The sequence below is a fragment of the Entelurus aequoreus genome, linkage group LG02, assembly GCF_033978785.1.
Source record: "Entelurus aequoreus isolate RoL-2023_Sb linkage group LG02, RoL_Eaeq_v1.1, whole genome shotgun sequence".
In the NCBI taxonomy this organism is placed as follows: domain Eukaryota; kingdom Metazoa; phylum Chordata; class Actinopteri; order Syngnathiformes; family Syngnathidae; genus Entelurus; species Entelurus aequoreus.
The window spans coordinates 57,333,994-57,350,738 of NC_084732.1; the positions used below are offsets into that span (position 1 = coordinate 57,333,994).

The window sequence follows — 16,745 nt, forward strand, 5'->3', positions numbered from 1 at the left end:
GGTGTTTTTTAGTATTACATGTGTCAGTTGTTTAGTTTTACTGCATGCTTTCAGTGTCGTAACAGAATATTATGAAAGACCAACTCAGAAAATGTGATTTAAATTTTACAGTTTCTAATGAACACGACAGCATGTTCACGAATAAAGAAATATGGTTTTACAATTAAAACCATGAAATGTAATACATTGTACGTCAAAGAGTAATTAACTTTGGGCCAGTATTGCCTACTACTTAATGAGATTCAGATGATTTCCTCCTTCTTGAATCAGCTGTGTATCCACCTCCTCCACATGTTTGCAATCAAACAAAAACACGGAAAAAAATGCAGCAAACAAGATGAATCACAAAAAACAACTGTAGGAAACCCCCAAATGTCGGGAAAAGGTTTGCTTCTTCGTCTGTCTTCATCACACAGGGTTATTCGTTCCAAAGCCTAGTCATCTGGGAGCTGCCATGATGCAGTCCCTTGGGTTACGGCAATGAGATGTATATCAATGCAAAGCACATAACCTGTTGTTTCACAAACAAATGATTTCAAAAAGCGCAAATGTTTTAAGATTTGAAAATCATTGCAAATCCTGTCACCAACAAAAGCTTCTGCATTCAGAAGTCCAGCTATGCATTTTCTACCGCTTGTCCCTCTTGGGGTCGCGGGGGGTGCTGGAGCCTATCCCAGCTGCATTCAGGCGGAAGGCGGGGTACACCCTGGACAAGTTAGCGCAGAAGTGCGTGCATATAATACAATCTGCATGTGCGTATCTGAGGTGTGCCTACATTTAACCAACCACGGAAGACACCACGCAATTTAAACTAATCAGAAACAACGTACAGCTGAGGTTCATGAAAGAGTGACACCCAGATTCGCCTTACGTTGTTTTTGATTGGTTTGAATTGTCTAGTGTCTTCCGTGGTTGGTTAAATGTAGACACAGTGGATTGATGGCTTGGTCTGGGATTGGTTATTTTGATCAATCTATCAAAGTTACTCGAACTACGGCAAGCTGCCAAAACCAAAGTGTATTATTATGAAAAAAGCAGAGTAGTGAATGGGGAATTTAAAGCGTGAGAAATGTTAAGTGCGGCGTGTCTCGTGAGAAAGGGTTAAATTGCGTGACTGTCACGTGCAAAGCCTGGAGCTTTGCAGCTATGAGCAAGTGTTAAAAGTGTGGTCCATCATTGTTGATTCAACTGAGAATAACGTGATTAGTGGCTGCAAGGCCACTAATCACGTAAGTATAAGGAAAAGCAAGGGGGTGTTACAGACAGACACAATTTAAACCAATCACAAACAACGTAAGGCGGGTCTTGGCGTCTTTCTTTCACACACCTCAGGTGTACGTTGTTTCTGATTGGTTTAAATTTTGTGGTGTCTTCCGTGGTTGGTTAAATGTAGGTACACCTCAAATACGCACACACAGATTGTATTATACGTACGCACTTTTGAATGCGCGCACAAGTTGTATTCCACGCTCAGGAATCTAGTTGCGCTCGCTCAAATTGTTGACAGCAGAAGTGTCGCAAAAGAGTTCCTGCTTCTCGCAGATCATAGATATGCACACGCAGATTGTATTACACGCAATCACTTCTCAATGCGCGCGCAAAAGTTGTATTAGACGCTAATGGATCTGGATGTGCTCGCTCAAATATTACACGGCAGAAGTGTCGCAAAGGTCACGTGTAAGTAGACAGCCTATAGAGGGTTAGTTTTGATTAGGGACAGACAGACAACTTAAAACGTGGATCTAAAACACACGTACACGGATCTAAAACACACATGCTCGAATCTAAATACACACACTCGGATTGATATACAGACACACAAATTAGTACACACACGCAAATTGGATTACACACGCACAGATGGAGATACATGTTTGCAAATCATTTTGCTATAATAATACTTCCATAGAGGGAATGCTCTGCAACAATGTGTATTCACTCACAGGGCTGCACTGATAAAACGATGTTAATATATATTGTGATAGACACATAATACATATAAATAAAAATATGCTTTTTTTATTTGATGTACTGCATACTGTGTATATATATATTTTTTTGGTACACAAAAAAATGGAAAGAATGATGCATGGTTGGTTGCATGAACAAGGGCACTAGTGGTCGCGAGTAAACAGGAAGTGAGTGGTCAGTCAGCAATGGGATGGACTCGCTAAACATCTTGCTGTCTCGGAGTTGATCCTCTGCATGGAGTGGGAAGAGAAAGTAAAAATTAGTGCAGTAGAGAGCAATTAAATTGTGGATATAACAGGAAAAGTCACTTTGCATTTTTTGGGAGTTTTTCAAATAGATTGTAGTTCTTCGTCCCACTCATCTTTTCTTTTCAACCCTTGTCCCTTCCCTATTCGGATCACTGAAGCAACAAGTAGGAAATAAATTGCAGGACTGTATGAATAAAATAATTAACAAAATATATCGAACGTGCTACTTTAAAATAATAACTCGGTCCAATAACATTTTATTAATAGTTACTGCATAACATAAATTAATTTCTATACTTAAATAAGATTAACAGACCAAATTAAATGTTACACAGCATTAAGTTCCCAGCAGTAAACCTGCTAAAAAAGTTCTCAGGTTTCTTGACGTTTACATTTTCACACTTTGCACTATTTTGTTACACTTTATTAAGAATTTCTTACATATCCATTATTTTTGCACCTTAATTTAAAGAGGCTATTGTTAAGTGTTTATTGTGATTTTAGAGTTCAGTTTACATTGTTTGAGTGTTTTCTATGGTTGTGCTGACATTTAATTTATTTTCTGCCGTATAATCAGAGAAAGGTTTAATTTGAAACAAAATTGTCAATATTAAATATATTTTTCTCCTGGTCCATGTTTTTCATAGGTCATAATAATATCAATAATTATTGATAAGGTCACATTTTCAGTAGACCCATAATAAATTCATAAAAGAACCAAACTTCATGAATGTTTTTTGTGACAAACAAGTATGTGCTCCAATCACTCACAAAAAAATAAGAGTTGTAGAAATTATTAGAAACTCGAGACAGCCATGACATTATGTTCTTTACAAGTCAGGGTTTCCCGCAGTGTTTTGTTGTTAAGGCTGCCGCCTTAACAACAAAGAGCCACCGCCTAAACTAACGTCTTAACAAGATCTCCAGCCACACGTGCGCATTTCAAAAACGATCTCTGTCCCCAAGCAAACGCATACACTGAGTGTCATACACATGCCAACATACTGGGGGCGCTGTATGCTAGGACTTAAGACCATTTTTAGCCAATCAGAAACATCCAAAACGTCATTTCCGGAGGCGGCATATAGCAAAAATGGCGGGTCACGGCAAGACATAATTATGTATGTGGACTGACAGAGAAGTAGAGCTACTTTTAAGCATTGTTTTGGAGTTTAAAGTTAACAAAACTCAACAAAGTGTTGACTGGGAAACTTGCCAGTCCAAGTCTGGTGACATTCTTACCCTATTTTGGAACGGTACGGACTTGGAGGGACATCTGAGGAATTTCCTCATCGGAAAGAGGACACCACAAAAAAAACTATCGGCACTAAACTGAAAGAGATTCGTGGAAAGTACAGACAATCAGTTGACGCAGGTGGAAGAATTGGTTATGATAGAGTTGTTTTGCTGTACTTCGAACTATGCGAGCAGATCTGGGGTGGTTCTCCATCAACTACATCCATTTAATTTGGAATAGAAACATCAGATATTGACACAAGCTCTCACAGGAGTTGGGATTCTCCATTCACCCTTGACAGCCTGGTCACAGACAAAGATATGCCGAATGATGTACAAGAGCAGCAAGATTCCAATGGGAGCAATCCACAATCTTCTGTGGTGAAAGAGAGAAGAGCTCTACTTCAGGTATGTGGGCGCTAACTTCATTGCTAGGAAGTAATATTGTTAAAAGGCAGATACTGTAGATGTTTATATCTGGGGCATCAAAACATTTTATATTAACTGCACTGCAATTACAAATGCTCTCAGATGACCACTTTCAACAATGTGGAATCATATTTTGCCCATTTGTTTTAATATTATCATTGTTTGACAACAGTGTGACAAAAATACTTGCTTTGGAATCAAAAGTCAAGATGGCAAGCATATATTAAAGTTCAGCTGTTTTGGATGTATTTAAATAGGGTTGTATTAAAAATGCTTTGAGTAGTTTCTTGTAATAAATAATATTAAGTTAAGTAACACTGCAGTTGCATTAAATATATATTTTTTCTGTCAAAATTGAAATACCTCGAAGTGCTTTATTGACACACATTGTTTCCCGACGATGTTGAGGGCCGTTTGACATGTTGTAAATAACATGTCACTATCTTACACCTGTGCTAAAGTGGGTTTATCCCAAATAATGTATTCATGATTATTGAATGTAATTTTGTAAAAATCCTTATAAAAATGTTTTTTTTTTAACTAGGCAAAACTCAACAGCCACAAGCACTACATACTAAAACGAAAACTTCCAATCGAGACAAAGTTGCTGAACGCAGTAGAAGAAGACGTCCAGATAAAGAAGAGACTTCTGGACATAATGGAGACATCAGAGAAGCGATCGTCTGACAATTTAGACAAACTAACATTAAATTACTAAGTCAAAATATTGACTTACTAAGTCATAATAATGACATACTTAGTATCTCAGGTAACTAGGACTGTTTTGTGTTTTGTTTATACTTTAAAGAAAAAATATCGAGATATCGTATATCGCCATTCTGCAAATGGAGCGGAAAACACAACCGATAATTGTAGGCTTCTTTATTTCTTTAATATTTTTATTTATTATAATATATTGTTATTTGGTTATTTTTTAATAAACAATGTGTTCAATGTAATCAGAGTCTGTAGTTTATTGCCCCCCCAGGCTGTGGTGGCAGCGATGAGGTGGAGACGTGATGGCGACAGGCCGAGTTACACTGTTCCTTCCACCCACCCACCCCCTTCGCGTCCTGCTGCCTATCCCGGGCAACACCCCCTCCCACCACCTTAACTAACACATTTTCTTGGGGAAACACTGCAAGTGTATGTAAACTTTTGACTAAGACTGTATGCAATGCTCTGGAGCTCTTTGAAGCAAATAGGCAAAGCTTCTACAATAACTTTGTCATGGCTGACTCCATATATTTAAAAAGCAAGCCGGGTGTATTATAGGAGTCGTTATGCTTAGCCTCTTAAGTTTTGTGTTGAATCGTTCAATGTGTGCTTAAAATGTGCAGTAAACTGTAAAAGCTTATGTAGCGGTCTGCGTTGTGTTTGAGATCTTCCCATACTGTCACCCCACCGTGCGGGGCGTAAAACCCATAACTGTCCGATTGAGAGCAACGTGTGCTGGCCACTAGGCTAAAAGCCCAAGCTGCACCCTATTTGAAGCTGTCAGGGGATTAAGTTTACCAACGTACATCTGGCGCAACAACTCTTACTGGCCCCTGTTACACTTAGAGCTGACGCTGGTAAAATAATTTTGCCAAACTAGTCACGTGACTCTTCAAAATAGCTTTTACAAACAGGAACATATTCCTTTTACTAAAGAGAAACCACAGTCAGTTTTTTATGTGCTTTTTTCTCCAAATAGTGCTTATAGTGCATAGAGGAAGTTTTTTGAGACCATAAGCAGATTTGACATGTAAAAGGCATTTTCTCATCATGCCTTAACATAGTGAAGCCATTAATAAAAGACTGAGATAAAACCAAAGGAGTGCTTTAAAACTTGTTGTGTGTTTGTACACGTACAGATCAGTACTTATAGTAGTAGTATAATCCTGAGGGGCCGAAGCAACTCATTAAACCGAGGTCAACATAAACATGAAAAAACAATCTAAACGTAGATCCTGGCAAAATGGAAAAATAAACATGACATCTGGGCATCAGGGACTTTTCCTGCCAAAGCTGTTTTTGTTTTATTTTCAGTTAAGTGCATGTGTAATGCAGTTTCCGAGATAACCATACACTGTCATTATCATTCTCTCAGTGCGCTGTAGCATAAAGCTGTCTGGTAGATCATGCATACAAACGTGGTTGTGTCGGGGGTGCCTCAAACTGAGGGAGTGGAAAGTTAGCTATGGCTGCCCCATAGTTACAACACAATCTTTCACAATAGAAAGACTCCAAAATAATCCACAAAGTCAACATTAAAGGTGTCATTTATTCAATGAATGTATCCGCTCCGCCACACGTGATACATAGAACAGATGATAAATTGTAAATCTGAACATGATGAGACAGAAATGACATGCTGTCATATGAATAAGAATACTTTTCAGTTTGTTTAATAAAATAACTGTCATGACGCGGAGTCGAACCCGCGTTTCCTCTGCAGCTGGAGCTGCAGGCACCTCTGCTAACACCTCTGCTAACCTCTCTGGTGGCAGCATGCTCAGACACGCCTCTGCTCGCGCTGAGCACAACACACCCACACAGCAACAAGCCTGCAAACAATCACTTATCAGCACAGCTGGACTTGACGAGGGGGAGCGGCATAAAGACCAGCGGACCCGAGGAACCTTTGCCATAATGACGCTAATCTTCCCAGTAAGCATCACGTCTGGCATTCCCTCCCCTGTGCTTTGCTATTTGCTCTCTCTCCGTGTCTCCCTTGTTCATGTCCCTTGTGTCTTCCGCAGTGACTGACTTCCTCGATCCACGACCTCCCTGCTCGGACCCAGACCACGCTGCCTCGCTCCTGCCCTCGACCTCTTGCCTGTTCACGAACTGCCTCTTTGCCTTGCCCCTCTGGACTCGACGAAAGATACAACAAACACTCACAGACAACAACCCCTGGTAACATTTACACTATTAATATTACACATAGTCTACACTCATTCACTTTAAGTAGCATACACACGCCACGTAATCATCAAAGGTTTGAATAAACCTTGTGAACCGCAGTTGTGCCCTGGTTGTCGCCTCCTTCCCTTCTCTGTACATAACTACGTTCTGGCCACAAAATGTCGGAACCAGGCGACAACGGCAAGCCCCAGGCCCGGCCATCCAGAACTTCTGACCTGGCTATCCTTAGCTCCGTCGTGAGCGAGCATCAGGTTCGTTTTTCTGCCCTTGAGGACAGTCTGGATAGAGCGTTTTCCCGACTGTATACTAGGCTGGACAGCCTATGCCCTGGGGCCAGTCCCGGGCCCGTGATACCCCCACATGCGTCCCAAGTCCGGAGACCTGAACACTGCAGTCTGGAACAGGAACCCAGGATTGCCAGTCCGAGGCCCTTTGAGGGAGACTTTAAGCTATGTGGGGGTTTTCTGGTACAATGTGACCTCATTTTTTGTCATCAGCCCTCCCGCTATTCCACCGATGGCGCCAAGATTGCATTCATTTTTGCTTTACTTTCCGGACCGGCACTTAAGTGGGCTACGGCCGCCGTCGACAGGACCGTGGGTCTCAACTCTGACTACTGTGCTTTCCGTGCTGAATTTCGGGCCGTCTTCGATCACCCCAAGGATGGGGGGATGCGGCCGGACGTCTGCACTCCATCTCGCAGGGCTCACGCTCCGTGGCAGCCTACACCCTGGAATTCCGGACCCTGGCGGCAGACAGCGGTTGGGAGGACCGGGCGCTCCAAAGCGCGTTCCGTCGCGGCCTCTCTGAGGAGATTAAGGACGGTCTGCTGAGAGACAGACCTACTTCCTGCAAAGACCTCATCAAGTTGGCCCTCCAATTTGATCTAAGACTTTGTGAACGTGCAGGTGAGCGAGGCCAGAGAGCAGCTTCTAGAAACCAACCTTTTCCCTCTTTCAAGGCGGAGGGAATCCTGGTGAGCCATACTTTATTTCCCCGTAAGGAAGAAAACCCAGACATTCTGCTACCCGCTACTCTGGCCTGGGACAAGAGGAGCGTACAAGTGGAGGCATTTGTGGACTCTGGAGCAGACGAGTCTTTTGGACTACGAGTTCGCCCGGCAGATGGGCATTCCCCTGATCTCCCTGGACAAGACACTGCCTGCACAAGCCCTGGATGGACGGCCGTTGGGCCCCATCAAGTACCGCACGGAGCCCCTCTCAATGACCATTTCCGGTAACCACAGGGAGACCATCAGCCTTTGGGTGCTGGAAGCTCCAGTAGCCCCACTGGTTCTTGGAAGATCTTGGCTTCGTCTCCACAACCCCCATATCTCTTGGACTTCCGGAAAAATCCTGGCTTGGAGCACACCCTGCATGGCTAACTGTCTCAGGTCAGCGTCCCTTCCGGTCCACCACTCCACTACCACGACTCCCCCGGCCGATTTATGCCTGGTCCCTGCTTACTACCATGACTTAGCCGAGGTCTTCAGCAAGGTACGTGCACAGGGACTACCCCCTCATAGACCCTATGACTGTACCATTGAGTTACTCCCTGACGCTACTCTGCCTTCTAGCCGCCTTTACAATCTGTCTCTTCCAGAGAAGGAGGCTATGAGGGAATACATTACGGAGGGCCTTGCCTCGGGCATCATTACCCCGTCCAAGTCTCCATTGGCCGCAGGATTCTTTTTCGTGGCCAAAAAGGACGGGTCCCTTCGGCCCTGCATACCGTCACCTAAACAACATCACCATCAAGAACAAGTACCCTCTTCCGCTACTCAACTCTTCTTTTGAGTCCTTGGCACCTGCTACCGTCTTCACCAAACTGGATCTCCGTAACGCCTATCACCTGGTACGGATCAGAGAGGGGGACGAGTGGAAAACGGCCTTCAACACCCATATGGGGCATTATGAGTACCGGGTAATGCCTTTTGGTCTTACCAACGCACCTGCAGTTTTCCAAACACTTGTCAACGACATCCTCCGGGACATGTTGGACCAATTTGTGGTATATACCTGGACGACATTCTGATTTTCTCCCGTAACCTCTCTGACCACCAGCAACATGTCCGGCGTGTCCTGCAACGTCTCCTGAAGAATCGTCTATTCGTGAAGGCAGAGAAATGCAGCTTCCAATCCTCTTCAGTGGAGTTCCTGGGATTTGTGGTCGAAAAGGGGCACATAAGACCCAACCCGAAGAAGGTTAAGGCCGTAGTAGAGTGGCCTCAACCTACTACTAGGACGGAACTTCGGAGGTTCCTCGGCTTCGCCGGCTTCTACCGGCGATTCATTCGGGACTTCAGTAGGGTTGCTGCACCGCTCCACTCCCTCACGTCAACTAACGTGCCCTTTGTGTGGACACTTTTGGCTAGAAAGGCCTTTGAGGACTTAGAGCGTTTCGTTTCAGCCCCCATTCTCGTCCACCCCGACTTAGACACTGCTTTCCTGGTGGAGGTGGACGCCTCAGACTCTGGGATTGGTGCTATTCTCTCACAACGGTTCAGAAGTGACAATTTGATTCACCCTGTGGCTTTTTTCTCTAGGCGCCTGACCCAGGCCGAGCTAAACTACGACGCTTGGAATAGGGAATTATTGGCGGTCCACGAGGCCCTGGTTGAATGGAGACATTGGCTGGAAGGAGCTAGACACCAGTTCCAGATCCTGACCGATCACAGCAACCTTCTGCACATCCGAGCTGCCAAAAGACTCAACAATCGCCAGGCAAGGTGGCAGCAGTTTTTCTCCCGCTTCAATTACGTGCTCTCTTTCAGGCCTGGGTCTAAGAACACTAAGGCTGACGCACTATCCCGGTTATTCGTGAAAGAGACCACCTGTCCGTCAGTGGCGGAGCCCATCCTCCCTCCCACTCGCATTGTTGGAATGGTGACTTGGAAGGTGGAGGACCTGGTCAAGTCTGCGCTGCGCGCCAATCCAGGACCGGGAGGTGGACCACCCAACAAGCTTTATGTCCACCGGGAGCTACGATCCAGGGTCCTGGATTGGGGGCACTCCAGTCTGTTCTCTTGCCATCCAGGCTTTCAACGATCCCTATCGCTGCTGCGAAGACGTTTTTGGTGGCCATCCAGGGCCAAGGATACATGTGAGTTCATCGCTGCTTGTCCTACTTGTGCCCGTAGTAAGACGTCACACAGGCCTCCTGCTGGTCTCCTTCACCCTCTCTCCATTCCTGCCCGTCCCTGGTCACACAGCCTCCAGAGCTAACACCACCATTCTTACTATTGTTGACCGTTTCTCCAAGGCAGCCCACTTCATTCCTCTGCGCAAGTTACCTTCTGCCTCAGAGACGTCTGATCTTCTCACACTACACGTCGTCAAGCAACAAGGTATCCCGGTGGACATCGTCTCTGACCGAGGGCCTCAGTTTACGTCACAAATATGGAGAGCCTTCTGCAAGGGAATCGGGGCCTCGGTCAGCCTCACATCAGGATACCATCCCCAGAGCAACGGGCAGGCTGAGAGGGCAAACCAAAGCTTGGAGACCATGCTACGCTGTGTCGCCAGTCGTCAACCCACGTCCTGGAGCAAGTTTTTGCCTTGGGTGGAATTTTCCTACAACTCCTTGAAGAGCTCCGCTACCGGTATGTCCCCATTTGAGTGCTCGTTGGGCTATCAACCCCCCTTGTTTCCCCAACAGGAACTGGAAATCGCTGTGCCCTCGACTAGGGCTCATATTAGGCGGTGTCAGAGGGTGTGGAGAGCCGCTCATGCGGCCTTAGAGAGGGCCTCCGAGAGGATGTGCCGCAACGCCAACCGTCATCGCATTCCGGCCCCGTCCTATCGGCCAGGACAACAAGTTATGCTACTCACAAAGGACCTCAGCCTCCAGGTACCATCTAGAAAATTGGCACCACGTTACGTTGGTCCTTTTGCCATCTTGTCCATCATAAACCCTGTATCTGTCAAATTGGCTCTTCCACCCTCCCAGATTAAACCGGTAGCGGAGAGCGCTCTGTCCCCTCCTGCCCCTGCCCCCCCACCCTCGAGGTTCTTGGCGAACAGAGATCAGGTTTGGACGTTCAAGGAAATCCTCAGGGTCCGTCGACAAGGTAGGGGGCTCGTTTATCTGGTCGACTGGGAGGGATATGGGCCAGAAGACAGATCTTGGGTTCCTGCCTCCTATCTTGCCGATCCCTCTCTTCTGGAGGATTTCTACCGTGCCAATCCTGATGCTCCCCGGCACTCGTCGGGGGCCTCGCATAAGGGGGGGGGGGTACTGTCATGACGCGGAGTCGAACCCGCGTTTCCTCTGCAGCTGGAGCTGCAGGCACCTCTGCTAACCCCTCTGCTGGCAGCATGCTCAGACACGCCTCTGCTCGCGCTGAGCACAACACAGCAACAAGCCTGCAAACAATCACTTATCAGCACAGCTGGACTTGACGAGGGGGAGCGGCATAAAGACCAGCGGACCCGAGGAACCTTTGCCAGAATGACGCTAATCTTCCCAGTAAGCATCACGTCTGGCATTCCCTCCCCTGTGCTTTGCTATTTGCTCTCTCTCCGTGTCTCCCTTGTTCATGTCCCTTGTGTCTTCCGCAGTGACTGACTTCCTCGATCCACGACCTCCCTGCTCGGACCCAGACCACGCTGCCTCGCTCCTGCCCTCGACCTCTTGCCTGTTCACGAACTGCCTCTTTGCCTTGCCCCTCTGGACTCGACGAAAGATACAACAAACACTCACAGACAACAACCCCTGGTAACATTTACACTATTAATATTACACATAGTCTACACTCATTCACTTTAAGTAGCATACACACGCCACGTAATCATCCAAGGTTTGAATAAACCTTGTGAACCGCAGTTGTGCCCTGGTTGTCGCCTCCTTCCCTTCTCTGTACATAACAATAACAATGTATAGTCATGTTCTATATGAAAATAAATATTTAATTTTGTTGTGCTCTCTGAGGCAACTATTTGTATAAATACATGTACAGTTATACCCCTAACATCCTAACAGCTATTGTGGAACATAGTAGGGGAGTAATGATACTGTATATGTATTCAGATTTTTGGTTAGGAGCATTTGGTACGGTACAGAGGTGTTGCGATTTCTCACACCGTAATCATTAAGTGTGGGACAGGAAGTGTTTATTGTATTGCGTGTCTCCTTGGTGAATTGTAGATCTTTGGTTAGTAGGGGTTAAGGCTAATGATAGTTCCAAGGAGAATCTTGACCTTGAATAGCCTCTTCCACACTTAGCCTTCTTAGTGAAATATGTAAAAGGCAAACAGATACGATGAAAGTAGTGTGCTATTGTTACAAGCTGGAATTATTAATACTGGAAATATTAAACTTTGCTAAAAGTAGAAAAATAATTAACACTCTTTAAACGCTTACTGTTACAAACAATGAGGATGGTTAACCATGACAATCCCTGGCACATATGTTTTAATACAATACCTTAAACAAATGGAAGATTCCTGGACTGGTGGGATACTATGTGGGGGTCTGTTGGCCTGCATTTCCTGATAGATTTCTTGTCCAGACTCGTTAATGTCATTAACACAAAATAATTCATAGGTTTGAATGTGTATTGTCATTTCATCGATACCGATGTTCATTGGTGCTCTTATAGGTACTATACATAATTTGGTGTAAATAAATACGTGAAAAGATGTTAAAAGATAATTTCTTATTTCAATTTTATTACCACAAGAGGGGCTAACACCAGCAACATCAGTTAACATCCAACAACAGGTAAGTCTTTTCTCAACATCTGTCTTTTAAAGGGGAACTGCAATTTTCGTTCACAATCATTTTGAGAGACAAGAAAACAAAAGTTTTTTTTTTTCTTTTGCATTCTAACATGTAAAAATCGTATCGTTCTAGGTGGCTAGCAATGCAGCTAATAGGAGCAACAAATTCTACCTGTAAATTATTTTAATAATGTATTCAAAAACCGTCAGTACTTCATTTACGTTCTGTAACCTCTATAATAATCAAACTGTAACGACATTGTTATTGTAAGAGCAAACACTGGGGAACTCTTTTCTATCGTAGTAACACATCGCCATGCTACATTATTAGCCGTAAGGATAACTACGGCGAGAGATAAGCTAGCTTCTCCTTCAGCACGAAACGCGTTTGAGTTTGTAATGCACAACACAATGCGATAGAACACCAATTTGTACTGACTGTAACACATAAACAATTATATTACAGTATCTGTAAAGTATTAGCCCACACTTAATTTTTTGTTGCGAAACAACTGAGATAGCCAGAGAGTGTATGTACAGTAGTTGTAATGACACGCATAGCGTGCTGCGTGTATCTTGATTAATATTAAAGTGACTCACTCGATGGACAGTTATTCATTTGGTCCAGCTGTCCCGGACGTTTCCTGTTGATTTTGGGTAAGCACGCCATTTATGTCAAAAATAGCATGGCTTTCATATTCCACATTTGCAGCTTCGAGTCGATTTCACCTGACTCTATCGGTTTCTGTCTGCGCCAACGTTTCACCCTGTTCTTCATGCTCGCTACTATAAGCAGTAGTCCGTCCTCCATATATTTAGCTTCAACTAGGTAAGGTTTTGAATCCTCATTTGTCCAAAAGTTTCTCAGAAGTTTAAATCGTTAAAAAATAACAGAGACAGATATAATTTGCCCTCATTTGGCAATGGGTAATGAGGATTCCTGTATTATGTTGTCTTGTTGTCTTATTTTGTTTCCTTGTACTTCTGAGTCTTGTTTGCAAGTATGTATTCAATTCAGTTTGTCCCAGGAGTGTTCCCGTAGTCAGAACTAGTATATTGAGCCTTGCAAAGAGTTTTCTTGTAAGTATTGTACTTATTACACATCATATGTTTGATTGTAAAGTGCACCTTAGTAGTGTATTTGATTGTCCTATTTGGAGGTGTTCAAATCGCCCTATGAGCACTGAGCACACATCTTTAAACACTTAGGGCCTGATCTACTAAAGGTTTGCGTGTATTAAAACAAGTGCAAACTTGATAGCACACGCAGAGCGGATCTACTAAACTTGTGGGCAGAGTATTGCGTCTCAAAACAGAGAGTGCAATCCATTTAGCTTGTCTGTCTTCATAAATATGCAGAATATATAACAATCGTCAGAACGGCCACAATACTGGTAGGGGGTAAGCTGAATAAGAAATACCGATAGCCATATTTGTTTGCAGGAATCTCAACAGTCCTCCTGTACTGATCAAGTCGGAATAGATACCAAAAAAAACGGTTCTCGGTATATATCACTAATTATGTGACGTTCTGCAACACAAGCATTTACTCACAGTGGCGGAAACTACAGAATGCAAGAACAACTCAGTCCAAAACCCGAGCCTTCTCGCTCAGACGTACTAAACACAGTCTCCACTTGCTGCCTCAGCTCATCAACTCACAAGTTGATGAATGTTGTCACAGACATCTTAATGATGTCAAATGAACGTTGGTGCTCAAGCAACAACACGGAACATTTTGTGTATGTTGACAGTCAGCAATGAAAATAGGTGTCTCCATCTTCCAACCTTTTATATATCTCTGATTTCATTGTTTGATAAATTGTGTGTGCCTCCTAAACACTAGGGGGTGATGGTGGTCATTTAGCTTGTTTAGCTGTGTGAGGAAAATAATACTAAATGCTAATTATTCATGATTAACCAATTATATGTCAATGACGATGTGTAAATAGTAAATCGACTTTCCATTCTTACTTGACTATATAAAGTTTGATCAATCAGACCATTGTACCTCTTGTGTTCCTCTCACTCATAAAAACATGTTTCTTGGTAATATTTCTATAAAAGTCATTTATATTTTTTAAGTTATTTACCGCAGTTATTTTTGTTGTTGTTACCTATCACTGTCTAACCAAATACACATTTATTATGTTCACTTTATTTTCATTCTATTCAAATACAGAAATTATGTTTTGATGTTAACATATGTTTCTTGTGGTTGCTTCTCAGAATGGACTTTGATGACGAGGACGGAGAGGGACCAAGCAAATTTTCAAGGTGCCAAAAATGAAAACCAAAGATTTGACACTTCCTGTTTAAGGGTATCTGTGGGTACTGTTGGATCATGGCTACAAAGTAGCTGCTCAGCTGCATATATCATTACTACCATTAGGCCTGGGCAGATGTCACATTTTGTTTGACGATATATTGACATACAAATTATTGCCGATAAACAATATATTTGCCATAATTTTTTTGAGACCAGTCATGTAATGATAATACATAATAATAACGCATTTATTTCCTTTGAAACTTGTATTTCTCATATATTTTAACATTGTAATTGGAATGTAAGCTTTTAATTATCCGAGTTAAGTAAACTAAAGAAATAATAAAATATACTTTGTTTGCAAAATTTTGCAATTTAATTAAAATCACAACAAAAAGTATTAAAATATGTTAAGAAGGTAGTGAAAAAGTACAGAACCAAAAAGATAAATAAAAAGGCTAAATAAAGTATTGACGAATAAAGTAGCACTTCAATATTTAATTTGTAGGCAGAAGTAGCGCATATTACATTACTTAACTGACAATCAAGTTAGGACCTTTTTAAACAAAATTGCAGAGTGACAATATAAACACTACACTATAAGCAGATGTATTAACAGGTCATGCAAAAAAAAAATTAAGTCTGGCACAATCCAACCGAGGAAATCAACATGACACGACAACATGACAAGTATAATTTGCAGCGTTTTTAGAAATGCTAGTTTTTCAACAGTATTAATTGGCAGCAAATCTTTAGCGATGTATTTAACAACATTTTCTGTGAACGCTCACTATTTTTGCCGTTTTGTTTACACTGACCTGGCTTGTTCACCGAACGCTTCAGTAAGTGTGGATTGTCAAGTGGGTGAGCAGGTTTGTTGTATTTGCGCACATTCGGCAAAGTGACTCCTCGGTGTTGATACGCTCATTTTGTTCCAAAGGTTTAAACTGAAATATTCCCACACAAGTGCAGTGGCATTTGGTTTTGTGATCATTTTGTCCATGCTACCTGCTACATGCTAACTAGTTGCACTGTGTGATGCTAGCGGGCCGGAGTCCCCCCCTCGCCGCACAAAGACTCAAAAACACTTAATGAGGACAAGATAATTCCCCCCCTTTTCTTTTCGTTAGGGCAGAAACACGCGTAGCTGCTGAACACGACGAAAAGTGTGAATGCTCTTGAAGCATGCACATGGCGATTTATCGACACCGGAAAACTTGCCGACTTAATTTTCATTCATCGTTGGTTAATTGACTTATCGAATATATATTTGTAGGTATACGTTGTTGTCAACGTGTACCTATAAAGTTTTGTCAATCACATCTGGGTTTTCTTTTATTTTTAGTGAATTAATATCAGCATTTTTAAGTCTTTGTTTGCCTGTAAAAAAAAACTACAGATACCCTGAAGTTTGGAAAATGACTTATGATCACTTCATAAATCACTTTTATTTGATTTCATTAAGAACACAGACAACCTTTTTCATTTTTGCTTCAAACAGACATCTTTGCAGCATCTTTCTGTTAGGCTTTTATAGTTTTTATTTGATTGTTATCCTATAAATCTACAGGATGTCAGTGCTGAAGTATTTGAACTCTGTGGTAGTTCCCCTTAAAGCTACTTTCAAACCTGTGTTAGCAACCAACCAGCTGCATGAAGAGCAGTTCTGGCCCCACCAGACAGGAGGAGTATCTTCTCTGTGAAGTAGCCTGCATTTGCATGAGACAATTGGTATGTTATGTTTGTTGCTTGTTTCAATATCGCAATAACTTTTTGATTACTTACTGGGGTGGGACATTAGCTGCTAGCTGGCTAGCATGGACGCTACATTGCATTGAGGACAACTTTTGTTATCTTGTCGCTGTCAAATCTAGCGGGACACAGCTAGAATGTGCCATCAACATGCATTATTCTGATATGGCGATAGTATTAAAATCTCTATCTTAGGCCAAATTTATACAG

At 42.9% G+C, this 16,745-nt stretch overlaps 1 protein-coding gene across 4 annotated transcripts in view; it reads left to right on the forward strand.

The window, feature by feature from the left end:
• arnt2 (aryl-hydrocarbon receptor nuclear translocator 2) overlaps positions 1–16,745 on the forward strand; it is a 168,101-nt gene that overhangs the window by 58,012 nt on the left and 93,344 nt on the right. The window contains exons 1-3 of one of the 4 annotated variants that reach the window (XM_062029818.1): positions 11,098–11,261; positions 11,354–11,510; positions 14,744–14,791. In XM_062029818.1, coding sequence (XP_061885802.1) covers positions 14,745–14,791 — 47 coding nt within the window. In that variant the 5' untranslated portion in view covers positions 11,098–11,261; positions 11,354–11,510; position 14,744. Of the gene's footprint in view, positions 1–2,996; positions 3,864–11,097; positions 11,262–11,313; positions 11,511–14,743; positions 14,792–16,745 lie in introns of those variants that run through there. The other 3 variants (XM_062029828.1, XM_062029836.1, XM_062029809.1) reach the window with 3 other exon arrangements.